The following is a 13,876-nucleotide window of genomic DNA, read 5'->3' on the forward strand; positions in this document are numbered from 1 at the left end:
CAAGAGGCCCATGATCCCTCTGGATGAACTGCAGAGATCTACAGCTGAGGTGGGAGACTCTGTCCATAGGACAACAATCCTACAATTGCACAAATCTGGCCTTTATGGAAGAGTGGCAAGAAGAAAGCCATTTCTTAAAGATATCCATAAAAAGTGTTGTTTAAAGTTTGCCACAAGCCACCTGGGAGACACACCAAACATGTGGAAGAAGGTGCTCTGGTCAGATGAAACCAAAATTGAACTTTTTGGCAATAATGCAAAACGTTATGTTTGGCGTAAAAGCAACACAGATCATCACCCTGAACACACCATCCCAACTGTCAAACATAGTGGTTGCAGCATCATGGTTTGGGCCTGCTTTTCTTCAGCAGGGACAGGGAAGAAGGTTCAAATTGATGCGAAGATGGATGGAGCCAAATACAGGACCATTCTGGAAGAAAACCTGATGGAGTCTGCAAAAGACCTGAGACTGGGTCGGAGATTTGTCTTCCAACAAGACAATGATCCAAAACATAAAGCAACATCTACAATGGAATGGTTCAAAAATAAACATATCCAGGTGTTAGAATGGCCAAGTCAAAGTCCAGACCTGAATCCAATCGAGAATCTGTGGAAAGAACTGAAAACTGCTGTTCACAAATGCTCTCCATCCAACCTCACTGAGCTCGAGCTGTTTTGCAAGGAGGAATGGGAAAAATTTCAGTCTCTCGATGTGCAAAACTGATAGACATACCCCAAGCGACTTACAGCTGTAATCGCAGCAAAAGGTGGCGCTACAAAGTATTAACTTAAGGGGGCTGAATAATTTTGCACGCCCAATTTTTCAGTTTTTGATTTGTTAAAAAGTTTGAAATATCCAATAAATGTCGTTCCACTTCATGATTGTGTCCCACTTGTTGTTGATTCTTCACAAAAAATACAGTTTTATATATTTATGTTTGAAGCCTGAAATGTGGCAAAAGGTCGCAAAGTTCAAGGGGGCCGAATACTTTCGCAAGGCACTGTATATGTCAATGATGTCACTCTTGCTGCTTGTGAGTCTCTGATCCACCTCTACGCAGACGACACCATTCTGTATACTTCTGGCCCTTCTTTGGACACTGTGTTAACAACCCTCCAGACGAGCTTCAATGCCATACAACTCTCCTTCCGTGGCCTCCAACTGCTCTTTAATACAAGTAAAACTAAATGCACGCTCTTCAACCAATCGCTACATGCCCGCCCGCCCGCCCAGCATCACTACTCTGGACGGTTCTGACTTAGAATACGTGGACAACTACAAATACCTAGGTGTCTGGTTAGACTGTAAACTCTCCTTCCAGACTCACATACAACATCTCCAATCCAAAGTTAAATCTAGAATTGACTTCCTATTTCGAACCAAAGCATCCTTCACTCATGCTGCCAAACATACTCTTGTTAAACTGACCATCTTACCAATCCTTGACTTTGGTGATGTCATTTACAAAATAGCCTCCAGCACCCTACTCAACAAATTGGATGCAGTCTATCACCGAAGCCCCATATACTACCCACCACTGCGACCTGTACTCTCTCGTTGGCTGGCCCTCGCTTCATAATCGTCACCAAACCCACTGGTTCCAGGTTATCTACAAGACCCTGCTAGGTAAAGTCCCGCCTTATCTCTGCTCGCTGGTCACCATAGCTGCACCCACCCGTAGCACGCGTTCCAGCAGGTATATATCACTTGTCACCCCCAAAGCCAATTCCTCCTTTGGCCGCCTCTCCTTCCAGTTCTCTGCTGCCAATGACTGGAATGAACAACAAAAATCTCTGAAACTGGAAACACTTCTCTCCCTCACTAGATTTAAGCACCAGCTGTCAGAGCAGCTCACAGATCACTGCACCTGTACATAGCCCATCTATAAATAGCCTAAACAACTACCGCTTCCCTTACTGTATTTATTTATTTTGCTCCTTTGCACCCCAGTATTTCTACTTTGCACTCTCATCTACTGTCAAATCTACCATTCTAGTGTTTTAATTGCTATATTGTATTTACTTCGCCAACATGGCCTATTTATTGCTTTTACCCCCCATATCTCACCTCATTTGCTCACATTGTATATAGACTTATTTTTCTACTGTATTATTGACTGTATGTTTGTTTTACTCCATGTGTAACTCTGTGTTGTTACATGTGTCGAACTGCTTTTTTTATCTTGGCCAGGTCGCAGTTATAAATGAGAACTTGTTCTCAACTTGCCTACCTGGTTCAATAAAGATGTTAAATCTTTTTTTTTTTTTTTTTTAAATCGGCCAAATCGACGTCCAAAAATACCTAATACCTATACTTGAAATCGGCCCTAATTAATCGGCCATTCCGATTAATCTGTCGACCTCTAATGTAAACTTCTGAGCCACTGGGAATGTGATGAAAGAAATAAAAGCTGAAATAAATCAATCATTCTCTCTACTATTATTCTGACATTTCACATTCTTAAAATAAAGTGGTGATCCTAACTGACCTAAGACGGAATTTTAACTAGGATTAAATGTCAGGAATTGTGAAAAACTGAGTTTAAATACATTTTGCTAAGGTGTATGTAAACTTATGAGACCAGGGATGATGAGGTAGTGGCTGCAGGAGGCCAGAAGCTTGCCATTGAGTCTTGTTTTAAGCACACACATTGTGCGGTGACGAAGGCAGAGACGTCAGGGACCATTTTGGGCCTCCAGAAACGCTGTGGCCCAAAAGGCTAGTGTTCGACGGGACCCTGGATGACAGGTCAGCCTGGATGATTGAGCCCGTTCCAGGACCCGGGACGGGATTGGATTAGGTACAAACAGCCGGTTAGCCGGGCTCCCTTCAGGTCCAGGCTGAGAGCGTTGAGCCTCGCGGACCAGGTTCTCAATACCCCAATCCACAGTGGCAGCATGGCATGACGTAGGGAGAATAGTTTCAGAGGTTGAGGGTGTGGCAGAGGAACTGTATAGGCGGGAGAGGGCATCAGGCTTAACATTCTTTGACCCTGCGCGATAGGAGATGGTTAAATCTGGTGAACAGGAGGGCCCACTGGGCCTGCCTGGCATTGAGGCTCTTGGCTGTACAGAGATATTCCAGGGTTTTATGGTCAGTCCAGACCAGGAATGACTGTTCTGCTCCTTCCAGCCAGTGCCTCCACTCTTCCAAAGTCATCTACACCTCCAGTAGTTCTCGGTTGCCAACATCGTAGTTCCTTTCAGCAGGATTGAGACGATGGGACAGGAAGGCACAGGGATGAAGCTTCTGATCCTAGGCAGATCGCTGGGACAGGATGGCCCCCAATCCAACATCCGAAGCATTTTTTTTATTTATTTTTTATTTCACCTTTATTTAACCAGGTAGGCTAGTTGAGAACAAGTTCTCATTTGCAACTGCGACCTGGCCAAGATAAAGCATAGCAGTGTGAACAGACAACACAGAGTTACACATGGAGTAAACAATTAGCAAGTCAATAACACAGTAGAAAAAAATGGGCAGTCTATATACAATGTGTGCAAAAGGCATGAGGAGGTAGGCGAATAATACAATTTTGCAGATTAACACTGGAGTGATAAATGATCAGATGGGCATGTACAGGTAGAGATATTGGTGTGCAAAAGAGCAGAAAATTAAATAAATAAAAACAGTATAAAAACAGTATGGGAATGAGGTAGGTGAAAAAGGGTGAGCTATTTACCTATAGACTATGTACAACTGCAGCGATCGGTTAGCTGCTCGGATAGCTGATGTTTGAAGTTGGTGAGGGAGATAAAAGTCTCCAACTTCAAAGATTTTTGCAATTCGTTCCAGTCACAGGCAGCAGAGTACTGGAACGAAAGGCGGCCAAATGAGGTGTTGGCTTTAGGGATGATCAGTGAGATACACCTGCTGGAGCGCGTGCTACGGATGGGTGTTGCCATCGTGACCAGTGAACTGAGATAAGGCGGAGCTTTACCTAGCATGGACTTGTAAATGACCTGGAGCCAGTGGGTCTGGCGACGAATATGTAGTGAGGGCCAGCCGACTAGAGCATACAAGTCGCAGTGGTGGGTGGTATAAGGTGCTTTAGTGACAAAACGGATCCACCTCCACCATAATTTGATGCAAGGGGCCCGGATTGATGATGATGGGTGCTGTTGTGAACCAATGCTTCAGGTCCACAAAAGGCTTTCACGAACAGTTGGTTCTATAGGAGGCGCTGAAGGACCTGTCTGACATGAAGAACATGTTCTTGTGCAGATTGGGGGAAAAAAACAGGATGTCGTCAAGGTACACGAACACAAACCGATTTAGCATGTCCGGAAGTACATCATTTACCAAAGCATGGAAAACAGTACTCATAATGTCCACTGGCTGTGTTGAAGGCTGTATTCCACTCATCCCCCTCGCGTATCCGAACCAGGTGGTAGGCATTTCGAAGGTCCAACTTGGAAAATATGGTGGCCCCCTGGAGAGGTTCAAACACAGAGGATGGGAGAGGTAGGGGGTAACGATTCTTGACAGTAACGTCATTAAGTCCCCGGTAGTCAATGAATGGACGCAGGGTCTTGTTCTTCTTCTCCACAAAGAAAAACCCAGGAGATGCAGACGGATGGACCGCCCCATTGGCCAGAGACTCCATTATGTACTCCTCTATAGCTTTGATCCCTGGTACAGACAGAGAATACAATCGACCCCGGGGTGGTGTAGTGCCTGGGAGAAGGTCAATGGCACAATCATGAGGACGGTGCAGGGGAAGGGAAGTAGCACGTGCCTTACTGAACACTTCCAGGAGGTCATGGAATTATATGGGGATAGCAGAGACTTCCACAGTCTTGCTAACATCCTGAGGAAGATGACTTGAGGAAGGCTGTGCTGCTTGAAGGCAGTGGGAATGGCAAAATGGGCTCCAACCCAGGATGGAGCTTGTGGTCCAATCAATCATCGGATTATGCTTTTAAAGCCAGGAAAATCCCAAAACCACCGGAACATGGGGAGAGGTAATGAAGAGGGACTGTATTGTCTCACTGTGGTTACCAGAAACCCATTATTGAACGGGCACAGTACTATGGGTGACTTCCCTAATAGAGCGGCCATCCAGTGCCCTAGCATCCATGGGCACAGAGAGAGGTTGAGAGGGAATACCAAGCTCCGAAACTATCGTGGCATCCATAAGATTTTCATCAGCCTCAGAGTCAATGAACACTCAGAGAGACTTACATTGGTCTCCCAACAGCACAAGAGCAAAAAGGGGTGTGCGGGTGATGGGAAATAGGGAACTCCCAGTCTGACTCACCATAGTATCTAGAGACAAGGGTTTCCTATCTAGAGACAAGGGTTTCACTAGAGACAAGGGTTTCCTAATAGGGCAGGTAGCTATAAAATGTCCTGTCCCTCCACAGTAATCAAATCAAATCAAATTTTATTTGTCACATACACATGGTTAGCAGATGTTAATGCGAGTGTAGCGAAATGCTTGTGCTTCTAGTTCCGACAATGCAGTGATAATCAACAAGTAATCTAACTAACAATTCCAAAACTACTGTCTTATACACAGTGTAAGGGGATAAGGAATATGTACATAAGGATATATGAATGAGTGATGGTACAGAGCAGCATACAGTAGATGGTATCGAGTACAGTATATACATATGAGATGAGTATGTAGACATAGTAAACAAAGTGGCATAGTTAAAGTGGCTAGTGATACATGTATTACATAAGGATGCAGTCGATGATGTAGAGTACAGTATATACGTATGCATATGAGATGAATAATGTAGGGTAAGTAACATTATATAAGGTAGCATTGTTTAAAGTGGCTAGTGATATATTTACATCATTTCCCATCAATTCCCATTATTAAAATGGCTGGAGTTGAGTCAGTGTGTTGGCAGCAGCCACTCAATGTTAGTGGTGGCTGTTTAACAGTCTGATGGCCTTGAGATAGAAGCTGTTTTTCAATCTCTCGGTCCCTGCTTTGATGCACCTGTACTGACCTCGCCTCATGGATGATAGCGGGGTGAACAGGCAGTGGCTCAGCTGGTAGTTGTCCTTGATGATCTTTATGGCCTTCCTGTGACATCGGGTGGTGTAGGTGTCGGGTGGTGTAGGTGTACAAATTAACGTGATACCTTCAGAGATTTGGAAATTGCTCCCAAGGATGAACCAGACTTGTGGAGGTCAACATTTTTTTTCTGAGGTCTTGGCTGATTTCTTTTGATTTTCCCATGATGTCAAGCAAAAAAGCACTGAGTTTGAAGGTAGGCCTTGAAATACATCCACAGGTACACCTCCAATTGACTCAAATTATGTCAATTAGCCTATCCGAAGCTTCTAAAACCATGACATAATTTTCTGAAATGTTCCAAGCTGTTTAAAGGCACAGTCAACTTAATGTATGTAGACTTCTGACCCACTGGAATTGTGATTAAATGAAATAATCTGCCTGTAAACAATTGTTGAAAAATTACTTGTCATGCACCAAGTAGATGTCCTAACCGACTTGCCTAACCCGAGGTGCTGGGTTCCCGCTAGAGAATCCTTGATCCAGCCCTCATCACCGACTTCCACCGCCAACACCCCAGTCTACAAGGTATGCGCCCAGGTAGGACACCAAGTGGCGTCCTGGGGGGTACTGTCACACTCTGATCAGTTTCACCTGTCCTCGTTATTGTCTCCACCCCCTCCAGGTGTCACTTGTTTACCCCAGTGTATTTATCCTTGTGTTTCCTGTCTCTATGTGAGTTTGTATTGTATGTTTCCAAGTCAACCAGCGGTTTTCCCATTCTCCTTTTTCTAGTCCTCCCGGTTTTGACCCTTGCCTGTTTCTGGACTTTGTACCCGCCTGCCTGACCCCGAGCCTGTCTGCCACTCTGTACCTCCTGGACTCTGATCTGGTTTTGACCTTTTTGCCTGTCCACGGCCATTCTCTTGCCTACCCCTTTGGATATATAGCCATTGTAAGACTCCAACCATCTGCCTCCTGTGTCTGCACTTGGGTCTCGGCTTGTGCCTTGATACTATAACTAATCGGCTGTGTGAATGACACATGACATGAATGACACAGTGCTTGTTAACCTCTTGAAAACATTTAATGTAAAAAAATATACATCTTAAAGGGAACAGTCTGAATTTAGGGGAGTCTAGGGTCTAGACTAGCTTTCCCCTAGGTAGGCTACTTTTCTCATTATAACACGCAGTAAACCAAGACCAAAATAGCAGCAGTTTACAAGTTTAAACCTAAGCATCGTTTTGAGACCATCGTTTGACTAAGCCTGGAAGCTGTGACTGTGTAGTTTATAGGCAGATAAATGTAATAGGGCTGCAGCTGATTATGGCACAGCCAGTACAGCACACAGTAGCTCAGTCATAACAACATTGACCATAAGGAATCACTAAGGGATCTATTAAAGAAATAAACAGCAAACTTTCACAGATGACGAGACTAACTACAACAAAGCCTTAACAAAGCCTTAGCTACATGTATAGCTCTAATAAGGAACAAATGGCAGGCTGATCGTGTGAAAAATACTGTAGCCGTTCGCAACAGTAGCATGTGGCGGGTTTCAAATACAGCCAATGTATCCACTAAGGACATATCAACATAGTTGAGCACAGTAATTACACATTTGTAAAATGTCACATTATGTGTGACCTATACGTGTTAAAATGCCAACAGAAAATATATAATTACATCGTTACGTATGACATAGGCTAATTCTTGTATTAATGATCTACTAATAGCTTAAGCAGTTTATAAGCACTTAGACAATATAGGCTACGCAATGGGAATATGTCAGCTTGGAAGAGCTAACCTATTTTAGTAGGCAGGAGGTTGCTTTTCTCTGTCACCAAATTTACAGGTGGAGGCAGCAGACAGAAACAACACCCTGTTGAACTTCAAACAGAGACACACAAATTAGCAAAGGCACCAGAGCTCTCTTATTCACAATGGGAAGAGGTCCAGTGTGAATAATTCCACCCTGTCTCCAAAAATGACATGACAGATGTCTTCGGTTGACTCAGCTTTACCATCACAGAAGTATAACTGCAGTATTCTCTAATTGTAAAATATGTGGCCCTGAAAATGTCGACTCGAGCTGACCATACATTTTTTAAACACAGGTAAATAAAAAAGAACCACGAGCTGAGGGTACTGTGGCTGTCATGAGACAAACCCCTTGTCGTTGATCAACACCAAAACGTCAGCCGCTGTGAACTACAGTATTGCTAGCCAACTGGTCGTCATAACGACTCTCTCACAGCCTCACAAAATATATGTGAAACGTGTATGACGAAATGGTAAAAACGGATAACATTATCATTGTTGGTTCAAAACATGTTATTTTCGACAAAAAACGCAAAATAATATAAATGTTTCCCTCACCTCACCTGCTCTTTTTAACTCTGCCGCGAGCCCGCTCCGTGCTGCTGCTGATGAGGTGATGTGACGATGACGCTCGTGTGTGGATATATGCAGCGTTCAATACTACTCGGAACTAGGAAACTCGGAAAGGTCTGACTTGCTGATTCGTAGAACACGGCACGTGTATAAATTTGCAAATCGGAATCTTTCGCGTTTCCTAGTTCTGACTAGCACTTAAACAACACGGCAGTAGAACTGCGCCTGCATGTAGAGCGCACGAGTTTGGTGCAGTACCGGTTTTTAAATAGTGTGTTCGTTGATGAAAATATACTGTAATGAAACAGCAGGGAGCAGGTTTCGAACCCTCGACCTTCGAGCCCGAGGTCCGGCGCGCTATCGACTGTACCGCAAAAGCATGCTCGTGCGACCGAGTCGATTTCCGCGCTTATAAACCCGGGTTCGTTACAACGCGCAACATGTAAAGCCTTGGTCATGTTTGATAAGATGAAATATATATATTTTTTTTTAAATTCCAGACTCATATGTGTTTACATCCCTGTTAGTCAGAGTTTCTCCATTGTCAAGATAATCCATCCACTTGACAGGTGTGGCATATCAATAAATTGATTAAACAGCATGATCATTAAAAATGTGTGCCACTCTAAAATGTGAAGTTTTGTCACACAACACAATACCACAGATGCCTCAAGTTTTGTGGGAGTGTGCAATTGGCATGCTGACTGCAGGAAAGTCCACTAGACTTGTTGCCAGAGTATTTAATGTTTATTTCTCTACCATAAGCCACCTCCAACGTCGTTTTTAGAGAATTTGGCAGTAGTCCAACCGGCCTCACACCCGCAGAACACGTGTATGGTGTTGTGTGGGAGAGCGGTTTGCTTACGTCAATGTTGTGAACAGAGTGCCCCATGGTGGCGGTGGGGTTATGGTATAGGCAGGCATAAGTTACGGACAATGAACACAATTACATTTTATCGATGGCAATTTGAATCCACAGAGATACCGTGACAAGATCCTGAGGCCCATTGTCATCTGCCACTATCACCTCATGTTTCAACATGATAATACACAGCCCCAAGTCGCAAGGATCTGTACACAATTTCTGGAAGCTGAAAATGTCCCAGTTCTTCCATGGTCTGCATACTAACCTGACATGTCACCCATTGAGCATGTTTGGGATGCTCTGGCTCGACATGTACGAACAGCGTGTTCCAGTTCCCGTCAATACTAAGCAACTTCGCACAGCCTTTGAAGAGAAGTGAGACAACATTCCACAGGCCACAATCAACAGCATGATCGAACAGCGTGTTCCAGTTCCCGTCAATACTAAGCAACTTCGCACAGCCTTTGAAGAGAAGTGAGACAACATTCCACAGGCCACAATCAACAGCATGATCAACTCTATGCATGAGGCAAATGGTGGTCACACTAGATACTGACTGGTTTTTCAATCCAAGACCCTACTTTTTTTAAAGGTATCTGTGACCAACAGATGCATATCTGTTTGACCAGTCGTGAAATCCATAGATTCTAATAAATGTATTTCCTTTGACTTATTTCCTTATGACCTGTAACTGTAAAATATTTTAAATTGTTGCGTTTTTATATTTTTGTTCAGTGTATGATAAACATTTTATTAAATTGACACTCTCCTTATCTATTTCCTGCAGAGTTAATATAAAAATTGGGGAGGCCAGCAGCCTAGTGGTTAGAGTGTTGGCCCAGTAACCAGAGAGTTGTTAGATCAAATCCCTGAGCTGACAAGGTAAAAATGTCCTGAACAAGGCAGTTCACCTACTGTTCCTAGGCTGTCATTGTAAGTAAGATTTGTTCTTAATTGACCTTCCTAGTTAAATAAAGGTTAAAACGAATTCAACTGTCAATGTATATATAGTGAGAAGTGCTGTGCCAATATTGATCTAAGATGATATGGCTGATTCAGGGATTTCATGTTTATGACTGGAATCTGGACATATTTAATACAGCATATATTAAAACAGTGAATGTGGATTGATTGGGAGAGAACATCTCCAGCAAATCTTTTAGTCGAATCTGCTAATACAGATAGGAAGACTCCGGTGCACTTCACTTGCATGCTAAAGCAAGCAGAAAAGGTTCATTCCTATAAATTGACAAACATTTTCTAAAATAATAAAACAGAATTTCTATGTTATTCCTGAACGTAATAGTTTTTTCACAAGGAAGTAATATAGTTAACCTCAAACTGCCATACATTTGGCGAATCTACCGTTTTTAAATAACGTCTTTCTTGAATTGACCAGCCGTTCACGAACATCATGGCGACGACCGTGAATAGTGGAAATGTCCCTGTGTCGGACACACAATCCACAACCTCGGCTGATCGACGCTATGAAGGTTCAACATTCCAGTACAGCATGCTCCTGGAGCACCTAATCGGGGAGAAGAGGCCGATTAAAGATTTGAATCCAACCGTTATGGGAGGTCTTCCCAATCCCATGAAAACCGACGACCAGAAGATGATCGAACGGGGAATGGAGAGCTGTGCCTTCAAGGCGGTGTTGGCATGTGTTGGAGGTTAGCTAGTCTTTCACTATTGTCGACGATATTACAATTGCAACTTGCTTGGTGCATTTCTTTTTCGGGGGTGTTGCTGCCTGACATAACGATCCCATGGTGACCGTTGATTGCAGCTAGCTACAGCAGTTTCTCTCCATGCAAGAGGCCAACCACTTATAATGCACACACAGTTGTTCCAAATGATGCATCTTTATTGTGTTGGTATCTTACTGATGATATGAGCCCTTGACGTCTCTCTGTGATGTTGTTAATTTTCACTATAACATTACTATGCCCATATTTGCTGTAGCTAACACAATCTTGTGACACTGTGTTTTCCCCACAGGGTTTGTTCTTGGGGGAGCGTTTGGTGTGTTCACGGCTGGCATAGATACCAATGTGGGATTTGACCCCAAAGACCCCATGAGAACACCTACTGCCAGAGAAGTCCTTAAAGACATGGGCCAGAGGGGAATGTCCTACGCCAAAAACTTTGCAGTCATTGGAGCAATGTTCTCCTGCACAGAGTGCATCATTGAATCGGTAGGTTGTCTGACGTTTTACTTTCCTGCTTGAAAACATCAGAAGATAATATTGTAATGAAATTGGCAGGGAGCAGGTCTCGAACCCTCGACCTTCTATCTTCAAGTCCAGCACGTATCGACTGTGCCGCAAAAGCATGCTCCAGTGGGCAGAATCGATATCCACGCTTATTAACCCAGGGTCATTACACTCCTTTCAAAGAGCACGTCCTCGCGCTAGCGTGCGACTCAACGTCTTATAGGAATGTGCTCACCGGCCAAGCACACACACTGTCGTGGATGCAAGGTTCGATCACTTCTGACACCAATGTAATGCGAGGATGCAAGGTTCGATCACTTCTGACACCAATGTAATGCGAGGATGCAAGGTCCGATCACTTCTGACACCAATGTAATGCGAGGATGCAAGGTCTGATCACTTCTGACACCAATGTAATGCGAGGATGCAAGGTCCGATCACTTCTGACACCAATGTAATGCGAGGATGCAAGGTCCGATCACTTCTGACACCAATGTAATGCGAGGATGCAAGGTCCGATCACTTCTGACACCAATGTAATGCGAGGATGCAAGGTCCGATCACTTCTGACACCAATGTAATGCGAGGATGCAAGGTCCGATCACTTCTGACACCAATGTAATGAAACAGCAGGGAGCAGGCCTCGAACCCTCAATCTTCTAGCCCCGGAGTCCAGCGCGCAAAAGCATGCTCGAGCGGCAGAGTCAATATCCATGCTTATTAAACCCAGGGTCGTTACACTATGCTAACTAAGAGAGTAGCAAAGTGAGAGTAGTCTGATTAGTGGAACTAAAGATATATATTGAAACTTAGCACTAGGTCAGTCCTTATTCTGGCAAATGTGTCAATTCATCCCAAGCATGAGACAGCCTGTAATTTTTGGACAATTTTATTACCTTAACTTTGCGGTTACATAATATTATGTTAATCTTCTCGGCTAATGGCCGATGAAATTCATACCGTGATTATGTAATCATTGTTTTGAGAAATACCAAAGAGAATTTGAAAACTGGAACTAGTACTCTGTATTAGTCATCGGTCTCATACTGCCCCCCTGTGGTCTATATTGTATGTTACAGCACAGGGGAAAGTCAGACTGGAAGAATGCTGTCTACAGTGGTTGTGTTACTGGGGGAGCAATAGGATTTCGTGGTGAGTTAACTACTTAATGTAAGTTCAAATGTCCCATGCATTGATATCACTGACTGATTGTTAAACGATAATTGGTTTTAAGCTGTGATTGTGTCCTTTCGTATAGCTGGGGCGAAGGCTGGAGTGCTGGGATGTGGAGGTTTCGCTGCCTTCTCTGCTGCCATTGAGTACTATCTCCGGTGAAAACCAGGGGGCCTTCGTTACCCCTGTTGAATATGGTTGAGGTGACTGTCCCTCTGGGCCAGTAACAGACTTTATACCTCATGGAAAGAAACACATCCCAGAGAACACTGCTCTGCAGATGGCACATCTGGTCATGAGGATTATTACAGTTGGACAATTCCATCCTGGTCTTCATCAATCAATTACAATTATAAAGCCCTTCTTACATCAGCTGATGTCACAAAGTGCTGTACAGAAACAGCAAGCAATGCAGGTGTAGAAGCACAGTGGCTAGGAAAAACTCCCTAGAAAGGCCAGAACCTAGGAAGAAACCAGGCTATGAGGGTTGTGCCAGGTGGAGCTTATAACATAACATGGCCAAGATGTTCATAGATGACCAGCAGGGTCAAATAATAATAATCACATTGGTTGTAAAGGGTGCAACAGGTCAGCACCTCAGGAGTAAATTACCTTTTGTTGACTGTATCCTGTGCACAGTGATGTCATGCTGGCTTTTCCTTTATCGAAGTTAAACTTCGTCATTGAGATTAAACTGTGGATTTTAGATGAGAGCTGTTTAGTTGTGGGTAAAATACAGCCTGGTGACATTAAGTCAAAAGTTTGAGTCCAGGTCAATGGGTGTGTTTGAGTGTTAAGGCTAAAGCAACAAACACTAAATGTGCCATTGTTTATAAAAGGTTTTCTGTGCCAAAATAAACATCTGCATCCTCCAACACCCATATTACACTCAAACTGAAATTGTGTGTACATTATACAATCGATGAGTCATTTATTTGTATATATTTACTGTACACATGAATTGCGGAAAATTAGACCCATGCAAACGTGACCAAAAAAATCTACAATGCAGGTGATGGCTGCAGAAACCTACACTGTAAAGTTCATGAGTCAGAAAATTTCTAAGCTCCAGAACGCAACACACTTTGAAAGGCGATGACTTGACAAAGGTTAGCCGCACTAATGCAACTAATTGTTTTATAGTCTTGGACTCAAACAGTCTTACTGTAAAAGCAACATTTACAGAATCCATCCAATTTATAGTTAACTGAAACAGGTCACCGGTGTAAATGGTTTATTTAAAGTCATTAAGC

The 13,876-nt window shown here is 43.5% G+C and overlaps 2 protein-coding genes across 3 annotated transcripts in view; one reads left to right on the forward strand and one right to left on the reverse strand.

Moving 5' to 3' along the window:
- Window positions 1–8,802, reverse strand: part of specc1 (sperm antigen with calponin homology and coiled-coil domains 1) — a 182,792-nt gene extending 173,990 nt beyond the window's left edge. The window contains exon 1 of one of the 2 annotated variants that reach the window (XM_052457000.1): window positions 8,360–8,802. The gene's annotated coding sequence lies outside the window, so the exon portion shown is untranslated. Of the gene's footprint in view, window positions 1–8,354 lie in introns of both variants that reach the window. The other variant, XM_035780264.2, reaches the window with a different exon arrangement.
- A 1,801-nt stretch (window positions 8,803–10,603) lies between these two features.
- LOC118390074 (mitochondrial import inner membrane translocase subunit Tim22-like) lies at window positions 10,604–13,509 on the forward strand. Its single transcript, XM_035780265.2, has 4 exons — window positions 10,604–10,907; window positions 11,236–11,432; window positions 12,530–12,602; window positions 12,709–13,509. Exons 1-4 carry the CDS (start codon window positions 10,649–10,651, stop codon window positions 12,783–12,785), a joined length of 606 nt encoding a protein of 201 aa, XP_035636158.1. The 5' UTR covers window positions 10,604–10,648; the 3' UTR covers window positions 12,786–13,509.
- Window positions 13,510–13,876: the final 367 nt, after the last annotated feature.

This window comes from Oncorhynchus keta, chromosome 11 (assembly GCF_023373465.1).
Source record: "Oncorhynchus keta strain PuntledgeMale-10-30-2019 chromosome 11, Oket_V2, whole genome shotgun sequence".
NCBI lineage: Eukaryota > Metazoa > Chordata > Actinopteri > Salmoniformes > Salmonidae > Oncorhynchus > Oncorhynchus keta.